Source organism: Nerophis lumbriciformis, linkage group LG30, assembly GCF_033978685.3.
Source record: "Nerophis lumbriciformis linkage group LG30, RoL_Nlum_v2.1, whole genome shotgun sequence".
Lineage (NCBI taxonomy): Eukaryota > Metazoa > Chordata > Actinopteri > Syngnathiformes > Syngnathidae > Nerophis > Nerophis lumbriciformis.
This window is the reverse complement of record NC_084577.2, coordinates 9,670,378-9,693,067: the sequence shown is the minus strand read 5'-3', so window position 1 is coordinate 9,693,067 and position 22,690 is coordinate 9,670,378. Positions and strand designations below refer to the sequence as shown.

The 22,690-nt window shown below is 40.0% G+C and overlaps 1 protein-coding gene across 1 annotated transcript in view; it reads right to left on the bottom strand.

The window, feature by feature from the left end:
* The window catches only part of nlk2 (nemo-like kinase, type 2), a 77,075-nt gene extending 57,104 nt beyond the window's left edge, over positions 1–19,971 (bottom strand). The window contains exon 1 of the mRNA XM_061925511.1: positions 18,474–19,971. Within this exon, the coding sequence (XP_061781495.1) occupies positions 18,474–18,922 (449 nt within the window). The 5' untranslated portion in view covers positions 18,923–19,971. The remainder of the gene's footprint in view (positions 1–18,473) is intronic.
* Positions 19,972–22,690: the final 2,719 nt, after the last annotated feature.

Genomic DNA, 22,690 nt, shown 5'->3' with positions numbered 1-22,690 from the left:
TGCTCTTTGTCCGATCCCTCACCTAGGACCTGTTTGCCTTGGGAGACCCTACCAGGGGGAATGGAAGCCCCCGGACAACATAGCTCCTAGGATCATTGGGACACGCAAACTCCTCTACCACGGTAAGGTGGCAGCTCAGAGAGGAGTTAATTAATTAATTCAGTCATTATTAATATACTGAGAATATCTTATTTTCAATAAGGTTGAAGGTATTTCTCATAATTCTTCTTTGTACTTTGTAAGCACTATTAATTTGAACAACCTCTTAAAGTGGATCATATCAGTACAATGTTTAACTTCATTAATTAATCCATTCCATCATTTAATTCCACATATTAATGCTAAAGACTTAATAACAGACACCCTAGTCTTCACATTCAGCTAATTTCCTCCCTAATTCTATACTGTGTCTGTCCCTCATTTTCCCTCCAGGACAAGGACATGCAGTCATTCCTGGAGGAGGCCACACTGATGGACCCCAGAAGGATGTTCCAATAGCAGCAGAAGTGCACTTTTTGAAGAGCTGTATTATTTTCAGTTTTGTGCCCAAGGGACTGATTTTATTTAACACTATATTATTATTTATACACCTATATTGATCACAGAGACAGGTTGTTTTTGTGTTAATGTACTTTGGGTAACAACAGTCAATATTTTTTTTTAATTTATTTTTTTTTAATTTTTTAGGAGGGTAACAACAGTCAATATTCATCTATTAATTTTATTTTATTTTTTTCTTATAAAATAAAAGTGAGCTTTTGTTAAACCAAATATTGTGTGTTTTTTTCCATATACAACAACCTATTTGGATTCAATAAGAGAATCGATAAGGAATCAGTTCGATTAGAGGATTCGATAATGGGCTCGAACTCGATAATTTCTTATCAAACATCATCCCTACTGCCATCATTAACAAACCTCCACAAACCAATGTATTTCTTGTAAAGGGTATACAAACAGGTAATGGAAGCTTGAAAAATAGAAAGCTAAAAACCTTCAACTTACGAGTCACTTTGGAAAGAGAGGAGGACTTTTTTTCCCTCCACCATGTAAATTCGAAGTTGTGGAACTTATCAGCACTAAAGTACTGTAAAACCAGTCTGATTCCACTTTAAGCAAGTCTTCAGAATAGGGTAATGCACCAAATTATATTATTGTCTTATATGCGTTAAACATGCCTGTATTTGTATTTAACACCTTTAACATTTTAACAAAAATATTCTATGTAAATATTTAGGGCCTAAAATATTGTGGCCAACACAGTTCAATTTTTATTTCATCTGACATCGCACGGACAAAAATAAGACCTTCTGGAGGAAAGTTCTGTGGTCAGATGAAACAAAAATTGAGCCGTTTGGCCACAATAGCCAGCATTATGTCTGGAGGAGAAAATGTGAGGCCTTTAATCCCAGGAACACCATTCCTACCCTCAAGCATGGTGGTGGTAGTATTATGCTCTTGACCTGTTTTGCTGCCAATGGAACTGGTGCTCTACAGAGAGTAAATGGGACAATGAAAAAGGAGGATTACCTCCAAATTCTTCAGGACAACCTAAAATCATCAATCCGGAGGTTGGGTCTTGGGTTTAAAAAGTGGTAAAGGAATGGCTAAATCAGGCTAGAATTAAGGTTTTAAAATGGCCTTCTCAAAGTCCTGACTTAAACCCCATTGAGAACATGTGGACAATGCTGAAGAAACAAGTAGAGCTGAAACGATTCCTCGAATTTGCAACTTGCCTGTACCGGAAGTAGCAGACGAGTAGCGTGACATCACAGGTTGTGGAGCTTCTCACATCTGCACACTGTTTACAATCATGGCCACCAGCAGCAAGAGCGATTCGGACCGAGAAAGCGACGATTTCCCCATTAATTTGAGCAAGGATGAAAGATTTGTGGATGAGGAAAGTGAGAGTGAAGGACTAGAGGGCAGTGGGAGCGATTCAGATAGGGAAGATGCTGTGAGAGGCGGGTGGGACCTGATATTCAGGTGAATGACTAAAACAGTAAATAAACACAAGACATATACATACTCTATTAGCCACAACACAACCAGGCTTATATTTAATATGCCACAAATTAATCCCGCATAACAAACACCCCCCCCCCTCCCGTCCATATAACCCGCCAATACAACTCAAACACCTGCACAACACACTCAATCCCACAGCCCAAAGTACCGTTCAGCTCCCCAAAGTTCATACAGCACATATATTTCCCCAAAGTCCCCAAAGTTACGTACGTGACATGCACATAGCGGCACGCACGTACGGGCAAGCGATCAAATGTTTGGAAGCCGCAGCTGCATGCGTACTCATGGTATCGTGTCTGCGCATCCAACTCAAAGTCCTCCTGGTAAGAGTCTCTGTTGTCCCAGTTCTCCACAGGCCAATGGTAAAGCTTGACTGTCATCTTCCGGGAATGTAAACAATGAAACACCGGCTGTGTTTGTGTTGCTGCAGTCGGCCGCAATACACCGCTTCCCACCTGCAGCTTTCTTCTTTGCTGTCTCCATTGTTCATTGAACAAATTGCAAAAGATTCACCAACACAGATGTCCAGAATACTGTGGAATTTTGCGATGAAAACAGACGACTTAATAGCTGGCCACCATGCTGTCCCAAAATGTCCTCTACAATCCTTGACGTCACACGCTGACGTCATCATACCGAGACGTTTTCAGCAGGATATTTCGCGCAAAATTTAAAATTGCACTTTAGTAAGCTAACCCGGCCGTATTGGCATGTGTTGCAATGTTAAGATTTCATCATTGATGTATAAACTATCAGACTGCGTGGTCGGTAGTAGTGGTTTTCAGTAGGCCTTTAAAGGCACTACCTAATCCACTTTTTATGTTTGATATAATGAAAACTGTTCTCATTGTTTTATTTTTGATACTAAGAATATAGTTTTCTTTTAACTTTGTCAGGGAATATTAATTTTGAACTAATTTTATATATGTATATATTAGGGGTGTAACGGTGCACAAGAATTTCGGTTCGGTACGTACCTCGGTTTAGAGGTCACAGTTCGGTTCATTTTTGGTACAGTAAGAAAACAACAAAATATAAATTTTTTGGTTATTGATTTACCAAATTTGCAAAATCTTCCACCAAAAATATTTTTTTTAGTGGAATATTTGATGTGAAGTAATCGGAACCTTGGATAGGTCAATAATTCATAATAACATTGATTTTGATTCAATATTATGTTTTGAGCAATGACAGTTTGAAAGAAAAAAAAACAGCTTTGTTTTATTAGTCAACAGTGCAAATTTTTCTAAATTACATTTAACCTTTAAGCTTTTTTATTTCACTTTTGTTATGTTTTTGTTTATTTTAATCGTACAAACCCCGTTTCCATATGAGTTGGGAAATTGTGTTAGATGTAAATATAAACGGAATACAATGATTTGCAAATCATTTTCAACCCATATTCAGTTGAATATGCTACAAAGACAACATATTTGATGTTCAAACTGATAAACATTTTTTTTTTTTGCAAATAATCATTAACTTTAGAATTTGATGCCAGCAACACGTGACAAAGAAGTTGGGAAAGGTGGCAATAAATACTGATAAAGTTGAGGAATGCTCATCAAACACTTATTTGGAACATCCCACAGGTGAACAGGCAAATTGGGAACAGGTGGGTGCCATGATTGGGTATAAAAGTAGATTCCATGAAATGTTCAGTCAGTCACAAACAAGGATGGGGCGAGGGTCACCACTTGGTCAACAAATGCGTGAGCAAATTGTTGAACAGTTTAAAAAAAACATTTCTCAACCAGCTATTGCAAGGAATTTAGGGATTTCACCATCTACGGTCCGTAATATCATCAAAGGGTTCAGAGAATCTGGAGAAATCACTGCACGTAAGCAGCTAAGCCTGTGACCTTCGATCCCTCAGGCTGTACTGCATCAACAAGCGACATCAATGTGTAAAGGATATCACCACAGGGGCTCAGGAACACTTCAGAAACCCACTGTCAGTAACTACAGTTGGTCGCTACTAGGGATGATACTCGAAACCGGTTTTCCCGGTTGTTCGATAAGAAAAGAACCGAGTCCTCGGACTCTAATCCCTTTTTGAGAACCGGTACCCGTTATCGAGACCACTATAGCAAAGAAAAAGAGTTGGTTCTTTATTCGAATCCCTGGGAACGAATCCCGTCCCGACCAGAAATGCCCCTTGAGACATCACAAGAAATTACGTCACGTAGCTCAGTCATTAGGCGCAGATAGGGAAAGCAGGAAAAAAATGGACCGGAAAAAGTGCTCCAAGGTGTAATAAAGTTCAAAACAAAAAGGTATAATCCAATTAAAACTTTACTGAGAGATTTGAGCAGGGTACAAACACATGACGAACACTTTTACGACCAACCGGAAACATAGCAACCAGGCTAGCAACGCTCCTCCTTTACGGCAGCTGTCGCAACGTTCTTAAAGCAACCGCAGCACATACATATATATACACAACATATATGACATGATCTCCCTTTTTTTAACTTTTGTTTTTCTTTCCTTGCAAACAAAACAAAATCACACTGTATATGTGTTGTCTGTCTAATTATAAATAATGCAGACGAGGCGTGTTGGCTGAGTTCTTGACGTTTACTTTCACAGCGTGCTCATAACCTCATTCATAGCTGCCGGGTGGCGACATGCAACAACACTTTTCGAGGCTACCGCGCAAGCTCGTCACTCCCGTTGCATGCTGGGTAGTGTAGTTGTTATATTCCCTAGCTCATAACATCACATCTTTACCCCATAAAGAAATAATGTCAACTCAATAAAGTGTATTTCTTTTTTTAGCTTTAACTTTTCATTTTTTAGCATTGTAACCACATTTGCAAACAACTTTTCTCTTCATAGAATTTTCTTTCAATAAAGAAATAAAGTGCAAAAATGTCAAAGCATCATAACAAACAGTTATGTCAAATAGCAGCAGAAGTGCACTTTTTGGAGAGCTGTATTATTTTAAGTTTTGTGTCCAAGGGACTGATTTTTTTTAACACTATATTATTTATACACCTATAGTGATCACAGAGACAGGTTGTTTTTGTGTTACTGTATATATTTGTTTTTCTGAAAAATCCCACTTAATATACTTTGGGTAACAACAGTCAATATTTATTTATTTAATTTAATTTTTTAGGGGGGTAACAGTCAATATTTATTTATTTATTAGATTTTATTTTTTTCTTATATAATAAAAGTGAGCTTTTGTTAAACCAAATATTGTGTTTTTTTCCATATACAACAACCTATCTGGACTCGATAAGAGAATCGATAAGGAATCGGTTCGATAAGAGGATTCGATAATAGGCTCAAACTTGATAATTTCTTATCAAACATCATCCCTAGTCGCTACATCTGTAAGTGCAAGTTAAAACTCTCCTATGCAAGGCGAAAACCGTTTATCAACAACACCCAGAAATGCCGTCGGCTTCGCTGGGCCTGAGCTCATCTAAGATGGACTGATACAAAGTGAAAAAGTGTTCCGTGGTCTGACGAGTCCACATTTCAAATTGTTTTTGGAAACTGTGGACGTTGTGTCCTCCGGACCAAAGAGGAAAAGAACCATCCGGATTGTTATAGGTGCAAAGTGGAAAAGCCAGCATCTGTGATGGTATGGGGGTGTATTAGTGCCCCAGACATGGGTAACTTACACATCTGTGAAGGCACCATTAATGCTGAAAGGTGCATACAGGTTTTGGAGCAACATATGTTGCCATCCAAGCAACGCTACCATGGACGCCCCTGCTTATTTCAGCAAGACAATGCCAAGCCACGTGTTACATCAACGTAGCTTCATAGTAAAAGAGTGCGGGTACTAGACTGGCCTGCCTGTAGTCCAGACCTGTCTCTCATTGAAAATGTGTGGCGCATTATGAAGCCTAAAATACCACAGCGGAGACCCCCGGACTGTTGAACAACTTAAAGGAGAACATTATCACAATTTCAGAAGGGTTAAAACCATTAAAAATCGGTTCCCAGTGGCTTATTTTATTTTTCAAAGTTTTTTCTAAATTTTACCCATCACGCAATATCCCTCAAAAAAGCTTCAAAATGCCTGATTTTAACCATCGTTATATACACCCATCCATTTTCCTGTGACGTCACATAGTGATGCCAACACAAACAAACATGGTGCATAGAACAGCAAGCTATAGCGACATTAGCTCGGATTCAGACTCGGATTTCAGCGGCTTAAGCGATTCAACAGATTACACATGTATTGAAACGGATGGCTGTAGTGTGGAGGCAGGTAGCAAAAACGAAATTGAAGAAGAAACTGAAGCTATTGAGCCATATCGGTTTGAACCGTATGCAAGCGAAACCGACAAAAACGACACGACAGCCAGCGACACGGGAGAAAGCGGACGAATTCGGCGATCGCCTTCTAACCAACGATTGGTATGTCTTTGTTTGGCATTAAAGGAAACTAACAACTATGAACTAGGTTTACAGCATATGAAATACATTTGGCAACAACATGCACTTTGAGAGTGCAGACAGCCCAATTTTCATCAATTAATATATTCTGTAGACATACCCTCATCTGCGCTCTTTTCCTGAAAGCTGATCTGTCCAGTTTTGGAGTTGATGTCAGCAGGCCAGGGAAGCTAGGGTCGATATTCTTCTCTTGATCATCTTCGGTGGCATAAGGGACGGTGTGAGCCAAGACATCCGGGGGGTTTAGCTCGCTCGTCTGCGGGAACAAACTGCCGCCATTGCTTGCCGTGCTACCGAGGTCCTTTGTCCCTGAATTGCTCACACACTCCGGCAGATTCAATAGGGGTCTGGCGGCAGATTTCTTTGACTTTATCGTTGGAAATGCATCTGCTTTGAGTGTCGTAGGATATCCACACATTCTTGCCATCTCTGTCGTAGCATAGCTTTCGTCGGTAAAGTGTGCGGAACAAACGTCCAATTTCTTGCCACTTTCGCATCTTTGGGCCACTGGTGCAACTTGAATCCGTCCCTGTTCGTGTTGTTACACCATCCGACGAGGCATGATGTCTCCAAGGTACGGAAAACAGTCGAAAAAACGGAAAATAACAGAGCTGATTTGACTCGGTGTTTGAGAAAATGGCGGATTGCTTCCCGATGTGACGTCACGTTGTGACGTCATCGCTCCGAGAGCGAATAATAGAAAGGTGTTTAATTCGCCAAAATTCACCCATTTAGAGTTCGGAAATCGGTTAAAAAAATATATGGTCTTTTTTCTGCAACATCAAGGTATATATTGACGCTTACATAGGTCTGGTGATAATGTTCCCCTTTAAGCTGTACATCAAGCAAGAATGGGAAAGAATTCCACCTGAGAAGCTTAAAAAATGTGTCTGCTCAGTTCCCAAACGTTTACTGAGTGTTGTTAAAAGGAAAGGCCATGTAACACAGTGGTGAACATGTCCTTTCCCAACTACTTTGGCACGTGTTGCAGCCATGAAATTCTAAGTTAATTATTATTTGCAAAAAAAAAATAAAGTTTATGAGTTTGAACATCAAATATCTTGTCTTTGTAGTGCATTCACTTGAATATGGGTTGAAAATGATTTGCAAATCATTGTATTCCGTTTATATTTACATCTAACACAATTTCCCAACTCATATGGAAACGGGGTTTCCACAATATATATCCCTAATATATATCTACACACACACATTTATACATATACATAGATGTATACATATACACAAATACATATTCATACACATATGTATATGTATATGTATATATGAGTGTCCGCCCTGAGATCGGTAGGTTGTGAGTTCAAACCCAGGCCGAGTCATACCAAAGACTATTAAAAATGGGACCCATTACCTCCCTGCTTGGCACTCAGCATCAAGGGTTGGAATTGGGGGTTAAATCACCAAAAATGATTCCCGGGCGCGGCACCGCTGCTGCCCACTGCTCCCCTCACCTCCCAGGGGGTGAACAAGGGGATGGGTCAAATGCAGAGGACAAATTTCACCACACCTAGTGTTTGTGTGACAATCATTGGTACTTTAACTTTAACTTTATATGTATATGCAGTGTTTCCCACACATTCATTTATTTGTGGCGGCCCGCCACGAAAGAATTACGTCCGCCACAAATGGATTTTTCGGCTTTTGACTCGCTCGACCGCTCATAAAAGCAATGGGATTGTCTGTGAATGTTGCTTGTAGTTACACCTCCGGTGCAGTAGGTGGCGGTAGCCTACTATGCATTGTAACTCCGCCAATAGCAAGAAGAAGAAGAAGAAGAAGAGGGACGGGCAAACAGACGGAATCAAAATACTCGCCGGCTACTTTTCATAATGATGGCGCTTCCTACGTTTCTACCTCAAACGTCCAAAAGCTGCTGAAAGCCTTGATCCAGGATGCCATGGGGAAAAAAACTTAAATGGTGCCTTTTGGCGACAGTTAGCAGCTTGGTGGCTCATAGCCGGCGAGCTAACGCTTGCTAGCGTGGTAGCATTGCTTCATTTTTACAGGTGTTATAGGTAGATAGTAGTGATGGGTCCGGCAACACCGATGCATCGGCGCATGCGTCGAGCTCATAGAGCGAAACCCTGTATCGGTGCGCGTACCGCTTTTAGAAAGTCACGTGACCGATCATGAGCTGTTTTGGTCACGTGACCAATACGCGAACTGTGTCGCACTGCCTCCTCTGTGCCCTGTGAGCGGCTCTTTTCTACAGCCGGAGAAATAATAACTAAGAAGAGAAAGCGTCTAAAATTGTATACGTTGGAAAAACTGTTTTTTTTAAATAAAAATGTGTAAAAATAAATAAATAATAATTTCCAGGTCCACAAGCATCCTCATTCACAACACGTTCCCTTAGATTTCCATGTTATGATACATGTTCACATTATTTATTGACTGTATCTAAAAAAGACAAAAAATATATTTTTATTTAAATGAAGTTATGAAATAATCCTAAATGAAATACAATGACTTGGTTTATATTATTGTATATACTAGGTCAGTGGTTCTCAACCTTTTTTCAGCAATGTACCCCCTGTGATTTTTTTTTAAATTCAAGTACCCCCTAATCAGAGCAAAGCATTTTTGGTTGAAAAAAAAAAAGATAAAGAAGTAAAATACAGCACTATGTCATCAGTTTCTGATTTATTAAATTGTATAACAGTGCAAAATATTGCTCATTTGTAGTGGTCTTTCTTGAACTATTTGGAAAAAAAAGATATAAAAATAACTAAAAACTTGTTGAAAAATAAACAAGTGATTCAATTATAAATAAAGATTTCTACACATAGAAGTAATCATCAACTTAAAGTGCCCTCTTTGGGGATTGTATTAGAGATCCATCTGGATTCATGAACTTAATTCTAAACATTTCTTCACAAAAAAAAAAATCTTTAACATCAATATTTATGGAACATGTCCACAAAATATCTAGCTGTCAACACTGAATATTGCATTGTTGCATTTCTTTTCACAGTTCTTTTTGACAGACATTTTAGTGACAAACCTGAGCTTGTGCTTCACTGAGTTTATGAACTTACATTCATATTTTGTTGAAGTATTATTCAATAAATATATTTATAAAGGATTTTTGAATTGTTGCTATTTTTAGAATATTTTTTAAAAATCTCACGTACCCCTTGGCATACCTTCAAGTACCCCCAGGGGTTCGCGTACCCCCATTTGAGAACCACTGTACTAGGTCATAAAATCAGTGTCAGTTGAGTCGGTCCATAGGTTGCCTGTAGGGATTTTTAATGTCCAGCAGATGTCAGTATTTAGTGGCACAGTATCGACACAGTATCAATACAGTTTTGCAATGTGTCGAAACGCTTCATGACGCCTCATCAACCCATCACTAGTAGATAGGTTATAGCTGCATCGCTCGCGGCTCGTCATATATTTAACGTTAATCCGTGATTTCACCGAGCGTTTCACTGACGGTGTGCAGCCTGACGCTGCTTCATTAACACCGCCGCTGTTTGACTCGTGGCCCGGGGCAGACGCACGTAGTAACAGTCACGTGTTACAATACCGACGAGCTAACGTGTCCAGGTTATAACCATGTTGTCAATAAACACACATGGACTGAAGCTAAATTGTCCACTGTCCACTGCAGCATGTGAATGCAATGAAAAGAATAAAATCTGAGCCAACCAGCTGTTAAAATGTTGTCCAGGTTAATGTTTTGGCCATTAAAGGCCCTTCATTTCAAGATTTCAACTGTGATCGTGCTTTAAACATGTGGCTGACCTGTTCAGATGAGTGTAACTGCTACTGGTCAAATAATGTGAAATAGCATTTAATTTTACATGTATGCAATGCCATTTAAATGTAATTATAGATAATAATAATAATAAATACTGTGTAGTGTTGTAAATAGTCAACGGGAAGGATTTTAGTAAGATATAAGCCATGAGCACTACAAAGCCAGAAAAAAACCTAGGCAGGACAAGTAAAAATATTGGGGCAAGTAGATTTGAGAAGTCGGGCAAGTAGAAAAAAACTTAACGTTGAACCCTGCATGTGTTGAGCTGCTGCCGCTTAAGGTTAGACGGCACTGTACATAGAGCGCTTCTGCTCGTTAGTAATAAATTCTAATGTTGGATGTTCACTCCTTCACACAGATGAGTATAGAAAAATATTTTCAACGGCCGAAAAGGGCTCGACTTGGAGAGGAGGTAGGCCTACAGTCCGGACCACAAGTGCGACCTGTTCAGCAGCAGCAGGAGGAGGAGGAGGTTGACTGACTGTGGCAGGACACCTCTGCCTCCGTTTCACTTCATGTTGCTGGTAAATAATACGGTTGTAGTAGTAGGCTAAAGTTAAATTATTTAGTATTCACTAATTAAAGGGGCAGAGCTTTAAGAGACATTTTAGCTTTTATATTTTATAAGATATATTTTTTGTAAGAACCACAATTAATAAATATATTTCAGTGAATCACTAATTGTTCAAATCTGTATATAAATATGTACATAAAATGTTGTAATTATATTCCAACTCCGCGTTCTTCTTGGTCATCGCCGCTGCCGTAATCCCCCCCGCCCCCCGACCACACCACCACAAATAGATGACTGTCCTGTGGGAAACACTGATATGTATACACAGGAAAAAAAATGCTGTTCTGGTAACTATATAAATACAAACTTTCCGCTAGGCAGGGGAATTATTTATTTTAATGACATCTAAATTGTTGTATATGGACATGTATTTCTTGTATCCCTAAATAAAGTATGACTAATGACGTTGCTTGTTAAAATCTACACATCATTTCTGTTATTCCATTGTAAGCACGAAAAAGTTTTAGCGTTGAAATAGGCCTGCTTGATACATTTCTACACACAGGGATGTCCTCAGACATATTGTAATGTAATAAATTTAGATTTTGTTGTATCCATATGCTTTAAAAATATTACCTTATTTCAGCTTCTGCAGCTTTAATTTGATGATCCTCCACATGTACTGACTCATGCATGGGACGCTCGCTTGGATAAATGTTCAATTAAGGAGTATACTGTCCATGCAAGAGGGAAATGGTTTCTAATCGCATAATTTTTTTAAAGTATAACAATATCTAGCAGGAGTGTTTAGATGCATGTTAAAAAAAAACTCCAAGCTCAATCATAAAACATTTTTTGGTACATGTAAATGCTGACTGAGTGGTTTGGTTTTGGTTATTTAATGTGGGTGGAAAAGAAGTTATGCTGTCCTGGTGGAAGATGTTTTTATATTGTCATATCGCCTTAGGTTCGGCCACCTTTTACTGATGAGTCAAAGAACATTTAAATCCTAGGTAAGTGAGATTAAATCTCCGTTAGGAGTGTAGCAGGTAACCTTTTTGAGGCACCCTTTAGTAAACCCTCTCAAATAGGATCAGTCAAGGAAAACAGATGGCATAGGAACAAAATCCCAGGCTGGACCAAGACTTTTCATCATTGAGGATCTCATATGCTTAGGTCAAAGAACCTTGAAGTTCTTAAACAGACAATATCATGCAACTAAATGGTCTTAAAGTTACTCAAGTGGTACCAATGTGTCTCGAAGACCCTCAGACTAGCTGTCATCCACCAAAGCAGTTGTCTACAAAACCTAAACCATCTATTGCTTATATACATTTACTTACTTTAGTAACTACTTACAGAGTATGCGGGTGTGACGAGATATTGTGTAACGTTAAGAAAAAAGCTTTCTCACAGGATGCAGTTTTTTTTAAATAGTTAAAAGCATATTTTAATCCGTTTTTTTTTTTTTTAAATCCAAACATTTAAAAGCGAGACTGGAGTTTATGCATTTGTTTTGAATAAACAATATGAAGTGGTTACAAACGTACTTGGACCACTTTAAATTATTTCACTTTGTTTCATTGCAGACATTTGTTAAAATCATACAAGTTAATTTTATCTCGGATGAAAACTAACTCTTTCCAATAAATCTGCTGCAAAGAGAAATGGGCAAAACTGCCCAAAGATAGGTGTGCCAAACTTGTGGCATAATATTCAAAAAGACTTGAGACTGCAATTGCTGCCAAAGGTGCCTCAACAAAGTATTGAGCAAAGGGTCTGAATACCAATGTACATATGTTTTTTTATTTTTTTAAATTAAAAAAAAAATTCTGCATATATTTTTTTCTGTCAAGATGGGGTGCTGCGTGTACATTGAGAAATAAAATGACCTTTTTTTATTTTAGCATATGGCTGCAATGAAACAAAGAGTAAACAATTTTGCAGGGGTCTGAATACTTTACTGTAGTTTTTAGACTTTTCATAGTCATATTTAAGACATTTTATGAGAAGTTGATATAATTGAAGATATTTTAAGTAAGGCCTTATATTGTATTTACTGGATTTTAAACTTAAAAAATGTAAATTACATTCAGGATGATTTTTGTTTTTTTAAGTGGAACCATTTGGGTAATTTATTTACTTATTTATTTTGTATATGTTACAAATTGAGCACAGGAAGTGAACAGACAAATGTGATAGAAATCACTATGAAATAAGATCAAATGAGCTGTTCCTGTTGTAACTATTTGCATGTTCGAAATAAACCATAACCACATGTGTTTTCTTGGTGTTACTCATCAGTTTGGAGCATGTATGTGTTTTTCGGATCAAACCAGTGCACGCCATGAGGCAAAGAGAAACAGCCTTTTGATCGACTTGATTTGCTCCACGTTACTTTAGCGACCCAAATGATCCCCACACAACGGACGTTGAGTTCGCTTTTTTCTCAATAATATCTCCAAGTCACGGCTAATATTTATTCTGCTGCCTTTAGCTTCACGTTTAGCTCCAAGTTTGGTCATTCTGTTTACTTCTGCAGGAACTTGGCGAAGTAGCTGGAGAGAAGGAGGTCTGGGTTTCTCAGCTCAGGCTGCTCCCTGGAACCCACCCCCAAATAAGCAGAAGAAGAAGATGGATGGATGGATCTAAGAGCCTTTTGTTTTGTTTGGTTTTTTTTTTTTTTTTTTACCTGGTTTTAGCCTACATTCACTTTTTTCTAAATTTTAATTCATTTTACCTCATTACACAGGTGTACTTATTTGTGCTGTCATGTTAAATGTGCAATTTCAATGTTGATAATGAGGATTTATAAGAAAAGGGATAAGAGTTATCAGAAAAATCTTAATTTCAACTATTTTTCCTAAAATACGCAATAAACTATAAATTTAGTTTTACTTGATTAATCGAACAAATTAAATCAGTAAATTACTTGATTACTAAAAAAATCGATAGCTATAGCCATAATCTTAGGTCATCGGGGGAGACGTCACTGCAGAGTGTCAATTGATAGTGCAAGAGTCTCATAAGAATGCTAGGAAAAACTTTCACTTTCAATCCCTACAGCATCGTGATAGCCTCTCAGTAGTGACTTGGAAAGGGCAAAATTGAAGATTCTTGTTGGCAAAGAGGGCGATGAGTGAAGAGAGAGAAGGAGAGAGGCACCTACTACATTTGGCCATGTTAACAGTACTTGAGCAATAATACACTGCAATGTTTACATAATTTTTTTGTTTTGATTTAAACAAAACAAACACTACTGCTGATAAAGCTTGTGATTCGCTTTATGTTGATGGTATACATTTTTGCTGGAAATATTTTCCAGTTACATTTTTTGTTTACACTCTTAAGTATCAAGGCTTTAAGGAGCCATTTTAAAGTCTCCTCCCTCTTTTAGCTGACAACAAAACAGTGTGCTGCTGGTCTCGCTATATCATCTGGAATATTGTGTTGTGGTGAAAGTCAAGAAAAATTAGATGGCTGGTGTGGATCACCAGTGTCCATATTTCATACAGTGTTAGCAAAACAAAAAACAACTACCAAACATAGCTGCGGGGCGGGCAAACAACGCCACCTCTTAAAACAAACCGTTTTAGAAAAAGCCAGAAAGTAGCCTAAAGAGAGGTCTTTGCAGCAAAATCTATGCAAAGTTTTGACCAAAGAACCATCATTACATGTTATGTAGACCAGTGTTTTTCCAACCTTTTTTGAGCCAAGGCACTATTTTTTTCATTGAAAAAATCCCCAGGCACACCACCAGCAGAAAATGTTCATCCACCCATCCATCCATCCATTTTCTGGGTCAAGGGGGGTGCTGGAGCCTATCCCAGCTGCGGGGTACACCCTGGATAAGTCGCCACCTCAGTAGCCTTTATAGACAATATAAAGTCGGTTCCATTAAATACCCAACGCAATTGCTGCCACCTACTGACATGGAAGAGTATTACATGGTTACGCTGCCGATCTCTTGACAGCACAGACACTCAACAACAGCACATTATTTGGGGATAATCTCATGGTACACTAGTGCCACAACAAAGTGGTTGAAAAACACTGATGTAGATCAAATTGAAGTGTTGTAAAAATAGAAAAAAATTATAATATGCCCCCTTTGATAGAAAAGCGGGCACAGGGCAGAAGACTCCGACGTAACCGCCATCAACCGGTAGCCCAAAAGATCAAACCGCGGGATAAACCTGGTGAATGGCAATGCAGGCAACAAGGAACTGGCCATGCGCGAGGCCAGGCCGCACCGCATACCAAAAGGTCTGTGCTGGGGCTACATGATTAATCAACATCATATTGAAATTAAAGTTTTTTTTCCCCTCTGCCGTCACCGGCATAAGAGTGAAAGACATGTTCGCCAATCTGAACTGTTGAGCCTCGCGTTTCTTCGTCGCTTCAGACAGGGAGAAAGACGTCTCACTCCGTGCATCGCTCTCAGCACTTGAGCGTGTTTATTTAACAGTAGAATTAAACTGAATGCAGTGAGCCCTCTTTTTAGTCATTCACAATGTTTGTCTCGGTGGTTGGAGACCAATTTAGCGAGACCGCACACACAGGAAGCACGAACATAGTGCCTCTGAATTCGCCAGTGAGAAGTGTCGCAAATTACCAAAAATTATTTGGAAAAAATATGATTACAAAGCCAAATGTCCCTTGTTGTAATATTTCAGCTTCAAATGGGATGGGCATTACAAGCCCATCAAGACGAAAAAACGAGTGTAAAATCTGTGATCATGGGATGGCAACAAAAAAAACGTCAGATCGAATTTTTCCAACTGGGAAAAAAATGCACTTTAGGATGTTCAATATTTAAGTTACTTTGTTGAGAATTTTTTTAATTTTTTTTTAGAGATTTCTCCAATCCTTTTAGTTACTCTTAATTATTAAACACTATTAGCAACAAATGTAAAGCATTTGTCGGTGATTGGAGACTGCATTGATGTTCAGAGACTCTTTACTTCTGTCGCTCCATGTTCGTAATGAAAAACAAGCTACAGAGAGCCTGCCGTCACACTTGCTTCGTTCTCCTGCGAGTCTTCCTCTTCTTAAAATATATCTGGAACACATTAAAGTATATCCTCAGCGCGGACATGCTGCCTCTGCTGCAGACAACCCTGTGCGTATACTTACGTCATCACAACATCAAGTTTCGGCAGCGGTTTTTGGTTGATCAAACTGTCTTTTTTGGGCCAAATTTTCTGAGAAACACTAGTCAATAGTGCGCAAATAAAAGTATATACATATCCATTCATACTGTAACTACCTGCTGGTGTTTAAGTGTATTTCCGTGTGTTACAATGTTAATTTTTCCCATGGTCTTGAACACCGTGTTGGCGGAGAATAAAGAAGAGTTGCTGTGTGTCTCGGAGTAAAGCATGGAGGCAGACGTGTGTGCATGGAAGAAATACTTGTTAGCATACGATTGGCAATAAAAGATAAAGAGCGTCAAACTTTGCGTGTCTTCTTGTGGAGGCCACAATACATTATATTACTACTTAAAGGCCTACTGAAACCCACTACTACCGACCACGCATTCTGATAGTTTATATATCAATGATGAAATCTTAACATTGCAACACATGCCAATACGGCCGGGTTAGCTTACTAAAGTGCAATTTTAAATTTTGCGCGAAATATCCTGCTGAAAACGTCTCGGTATGAAGACGTCAGCGTGTGACGTCACGGATTGTAGAGGACATTTTGAGACAGCATGGTGGCCAGCTATTAAGTCGTCTGTTTTCATCGCAAAATTCCCCAGTATTCTGGACATCTGTGTTGGTGAATCTTTTGCAATTTGTTCAATGAACAATGGAGACAGCAAAGAAGAAAGCTGTAGGTGGGAAGCGGTGTATTGAGGCCGACTGCAGCAACACAAACACAGCCGGTGTTTCATTGTTTACAATCCCGGAAAATAACAGTCAAGCTTTATCATTGGCCTGTGGAGAACTGGGACAACAGAGACTCTTACCAGGAGGACTTTGAGTTGAATGCGCAGACGTGGTACCGTGAGTACGCATGCAGCTGCGGTTTCCAAACATTAGATCGCTTGCCCGTACGTGCGTGCCGCTATGTGCATGTCACGTACGTAATTTTGGGGACTTTGGGGAAATATATGTGCTGTATGAACTTTGGGGAGGTGAACGGTACTTTGGGCTGTGGGATTGAGTGTGTTGTGCAGGTGTTTGAGTGGTATTGGCGGGTTATATGGACGAGAGGGGGGAGGTGTTTGTTATGCGGGATTAATTTGTGGCATATTAAATATAAACCTGGTTGTGTTGTGGCTAATAGAGTATATATACACATATGTCTTGTGTTTATTTACTGTTTTAGTCATTCCCAACTGAATATCAGGTCCCACCCGCCTCTCACAGCATCTTCCCTATCTGAATCGCTCCCACTGCCCTCTAGTCCTTCACTCTCACTTTCCTCATCCACGAATCTTTCATCCTCGCTCAAATTAATGGGGAAATCGTCGCTTTCTCGGTCCGAATCGCTCTCGCTGCTGGTGGCCATGATAGTAAACAATGTGCAGATGTGAGGAGCTCCACAACCTGTGACGTCACGCTACTCGTCTGCTACTTCCGGTACAGGCAAGGCTTTTTTATCAGCGACCAAAAGTTGCAAACTTTATTGTCGATGTTCTCTACTAAATCCTTTCAGCAAAAATATGGCAATATCGCGAAATGATCATGTATGACACATAGAATGGACCTGCTATCCCCGTTTAAATAAGAAAATCGCATTTCAGTAGGCCTTTAACTATTACTACCACATCGACGTCCCACTGGGGTGAGTTTTTCCTTGCCCTTATGTGGGCTCTGTACCGAGGATGTCGTTGTGGCTTGTGCAGCCCTTTGAGACACTTGTGATTTAGGGCTATATAAATAAACATTGATTGATTGATTGATTGATTGATTGATTGATACTTCAATTTGTTTTCACGTAAAAAAAAAAAAAACTACTTATTTTTAAGGTGTGGCGGCTAAGAGTTTGCCGTGGTGTACCGCCACGATCCTTTACATTAAGGGGAAACCCTGTACTGTATAGTTGTAATTATTTATTTAGTTAAAAAGCACGATGTACACAAAAGCTTAGAGTCTGTCTGCATAAAATAAATTATTGCATGTGTTTTATTGTGTGGCACCTTGAGACAACAATATGTTGATTGACAGTCTAAAAGTAACATTCACTCGTTATTTTCGCAGTTTTATGCATGCATGTGTATAAAATATAAAAATTGAAAATCAAATCGCAATTGCAATTTGAATGAAAACTCGCAATAAGGTTTTTCCTCCAAATTGTGCAGCCCTGGTTTGTGCACACTAGTACAAACTTCCGATTTCTGAAAAGTAATGTAAAAATATTGTCTGGTGAACACAATCTTGTGACCTTAGCATATTATCACACCCCTAGCAGTCACACATCATATCTTCTTAAAACACGTTCCTGCTGGAAAATGTTGAATTGATCCGACACAGGGTTAATAACTGAATCACTCTTTTTTTTTTTCACTGCAGATAGCACCATCAATAACTTTCTATTAAGGTTAACATTAGAAAAATATTTACAATTCAAAGCAGAAAAAATAAATCCCCGAAAATGTGGTTGCGCTAAAGCCGAACCGCGAATAGGCAGGGCTCTACTATAATGTCTGTAATGTGTGTAGCCAAGTATCCAACAAAGTATTTAACATCGGGAGGTGCTTGTACTTACCAGACCACCCCAAACGCACCATAGCCAATAGGCCTGTCCGGCTCTATATCTAGCTGTGGCTGCAAGTGGTGTGTGTGCTGCTGATGATGATGGTGGTGATGATGGTGCGCTTTAACAGCAGCAGCTTGAACTTGAGCAGGGGCCACGGCTGCCGCGGGGCCAGGGGCCTGTCCAGGGGCCGGGGAGGGGAAATAAGGTTGCTGTTGACCAGGGTTGAGCATCACCGCAGCGGCAGCGGAGGTGTGCTGCTGGATGGTGTGAACTGCAGCGGCGGAGCCCGGGTGCTGCAGGTGATGCTGGTCTGTGTGGTGGTGACAATGCACGTGTGGAGGTGGAAGATGCTGCAGGTGGTGGTGGTGATGAGGGTGATGGGCAGCCACTGAGGAGCCACCGTTATAAGCGGCCATCATTTTTGTAACATTTGAAGCTGTTGTGCCGCAAAGAGCCATCCACCGCCTAACTGAAGTGACGGCAGTAGCTACCAGGCTCTTGTAGTACAAACAATTAAACTTCCAGAACACTAAATAAGTGCATTGAGGGTTCAAAATATGCTGAAATCTGAAATGACTATGGTAAAATGACAACTCAAGTCTAAGTAAAAATTTAAACAAAAAACCCGCCCACCCCTTAATAAATAAATAAAAATGGTGGCCCTAAATGTCCCTCATGATAGCAATGGCGCCCCCTCCCTGCTGACGAAAGTCGAACAGACTTTATAGTGGGATCAGAAACTTGTCACTTGGAGAAGAGCCATCATATTGCAAAAGTGCTCGAGTTCACCACACGCTGTTCCTGCCACCTTGGCTCCAGTTTGCTAGGAAATTGCATGAATTATTCCAAACGGAAAACTCCTCAGATGTGTGTTGGTGAGTGTGTAGGCCACCAGCGCTAATCTCCCAAACCTACTTAACGCTTCTGGTCCAGTGCAGCGGTGCTGTGTCCTCGCCCAGGCCCCACTTCCAGCAGGCAGGCCCGGGTCTTGGTGACCCCGCTCACTCACATAATACAAGATCTACCTGAGGTGGGCGCATCAATCCTCCTCCTTTTTGGACAAGAATCGAGCATCACAAAATAGCGAAAGAGGAAACCTCGCTGTCTTGGCAACTTACTTCCCCCACATCGATAGTCTTGTAAAAAAAAGAAAAAAACAACAGGGGCTTTTGACAAAGTTGACACACAAGTTTTAGATGAAGCCAACAAAAAGGTGAAAGCTTCTTAATGCTGGCGTGCAGCAGAAAAACACCGTGCTAGTCAACCTGACAGCTCAGCCTCTAGCTAGCTAATGAATAGCTCCAAATCAAAACAGTAATCCTTCCTCTCCGTCGAGAACGTGTCGTTAAGAGCTCCTTTCATTAAAAAAAAACTGGGAATCACTCCTACAACAGTTCAAACTTTGGGCTCACGACGAATAATTGTCACCGGCATGATAAAACTGTCAAAACGCGGAACGACGTGAAAATGAGCATTTGATCCAACATGGTGACCCAAACCTCGCTCACTGGACAGGCAGGGGAGATTATGGTTAACGCTCGACCAATCAGGGGTTAGCCGTGCCGTGACGTTACCGTTATCTTTTTGACTGACACTAAAAACAACCAATGGCTGACGAGTTGTGTGACAGCCGGGCTGCTGCTGTAAAATGCTCTTTGAACCCTAGATAGACAGGCAAAGCTCATTAGGACAAGATTTCAACATGTACCTAAATCAATGGCTCTTTAATGGGGCTGCCTGTAGCCCTGATACATGAGGCACTTCAGAGGGTACTTGAGCTATATACTGTGTTACATATATAATATTATTAATATTGTATCAAGCACACTTGCCAACCTTGAGACCTCCGATTTCGGGAGGTGGGGGTGGGAGGTGGGGGCGTGGTCAGGGGGTGTGGGGCGGGGGCGTGGTTGAGGGCGTGGCTAAGAGGGGAGGAGTATATTTACAGCTAAAATTCACCATTTAAGTATTTCATATATATATATATATATATATATATATATATATACATACAGTATGTATATGAAATATTTGACTTTCAGTGAATTCTAGCTATATATATTTTGATTTGATTATATATATATATATATATATATATATATATATATATATATATATATATATATATATACATATACATATACAGGGACGGCGTGGCGAAGTTGGTAGAGTGGCCGTGCCAGCATTCGGAGGGTTGCTGGTTACTGGGGTTCAACCCCCACCTTCTACCATCCTAGTCACGTCCGTTGTGTCCTTGGGCAAGACACTTCACCCTTGCTCCTGATGGGTGCTGGTTAGCGCCTTCCATGGCAGCTCCCGCCATCATTGTGTGAATGTGTGTGTGAATGGGTGAATGTGGAAATACTGTCAAAGCGCTTTGAGTACTTTGAAGGTAGAAAAGCGCTATACAAGTATAACCCATTTATCATTATCATTTACATATACATATATATATATATAAAAAAGAAATACTTGAATTTCAGTGTTCATTTATTTACACATATACACAAACAAAACACTCATCTACTCATTGTTGAGTTAAGGGTTGAATTGTCCATCCTTGTTCTATTCTCTGTCACTATTTTTCTAACCATGCTGAACACCCTCTCTGATGATGCATTGCTGTGTGGCACGCACAAAAGTGCTTTCATCAAATGCACTAGAGTCTAGAATCTTCCATCTCTCCCTAGCATGGCCCAAAACCGGTCAATCTTTGCTTCCTGAGGAAGATCTTCACTGCCAAGCACTTGGTAGTCCACTACTTCTTCCCGGAGGCTATTCAGGTCCAATCGCAGCTGCGGCTTGGAATTTCTTCATCTTACTCGTCGTTGGCGTCGCCATGGCTGTATCTTCCTCGTTCTTCTGCTTCGTCTCCTTGTTGTGTGCGCAGTTGTGCACTGCACTCTCTAAAAGCCGTAGATGTTATTGTCACATATGCATGTACAGTAGATGGCAGTATTGTCCTGTTTAAGAGTGTCACAACATTGCTGTTTACGGCAGACGAACTGCTTTACGGTAGACGAAAACGTGATTGCTGTTGTTGTGTGTTGTTACCGCGCTGGGAGGACGTAAATGAAACTGCCTAACAATAAGCCAACATAAGAAACCAAGAACTCGCCCTCGGTCATTCTACAGTTTTAACGTGATTGGGCAGGCACGCTGTTCATATTGTGGGAAAGCGGACGTGAAAACAGGCTCACTCAGGTCCGCATGGAGCTGGAGGGGGCGTGGCCTCCAGCTCCGCCTGAATTTCAGGAGATTTTCGGGAGAAAATTTGTCCCGGGAGGTTTTCGGGAGAGGCGCTGAATTTCGTGAGTCTCCCGGAAAATCCGGGAGGGTTGGCAAGGATGAGTTTCAAGTAATATCAATTAATGTTAAGGTCCTTCTTCTTTATTATTTTTACTTTCCAGCGTTCCTCAGAGGTAGCCCTCTGCATCAGGGATTATATGACTGTGGGGGCTCTTTGTGTCAGCATCCTGGTGGCTGTGGCCTGGTGACCTCTTAGTGCACGGCTCCCGTGATAGTGTTCCTTCACCTGACTCCTCTGTACTCAGCCACAAATTCAACTGCATGTGTATGTGTGAGTGTGAGTGTGTATGTGTGCGTGTGCGTGTGCGTGTGCGTGTGCGTGTGCGTGTGTGTGTGTGTGTGTGTGTGTGTGCATGATTGATGATGAGGGATGTAGGTCATTGGGCAATGTTTTTAAGTTTGTAAAGCACTTTGTGTTGTAATTTTTTATGTATGAAAAGTTCGATTGATTGAGTGATTGAGTTAATAATAATAACTGTCAAAAATACATTTTACATTCTAATCAATGAAAAGTGATAAACATATAAATATACATATATATATATATACACATATATATATACATATTGATTAACAAAATTGTTTAAATTAGATTAATCACACGTTTTAGTTTAGATTAATCAAGATTAATCAAATTACTTGCTTACAGAATTAAAATTAACCTAAAAAACAATATTGTGACACAAATGCAGATTTACAGTATTGTCAGATTGTCAGTCACAAACATTTTTAAATATTTTACTTGAATGTACATCATTCATTTGCTCAAAATCTGTTAATAGTGTTATCTAAAGTTGCCGTCTGGGTGTATTTCCCGTATGTATTGACCTGACCTATCTGACCGTATACCAACCCACGCTGCCGCTTTTTAGGAAACCATCCACAATTAAGGTAACCATGAGGTTTTGGTTATGGTT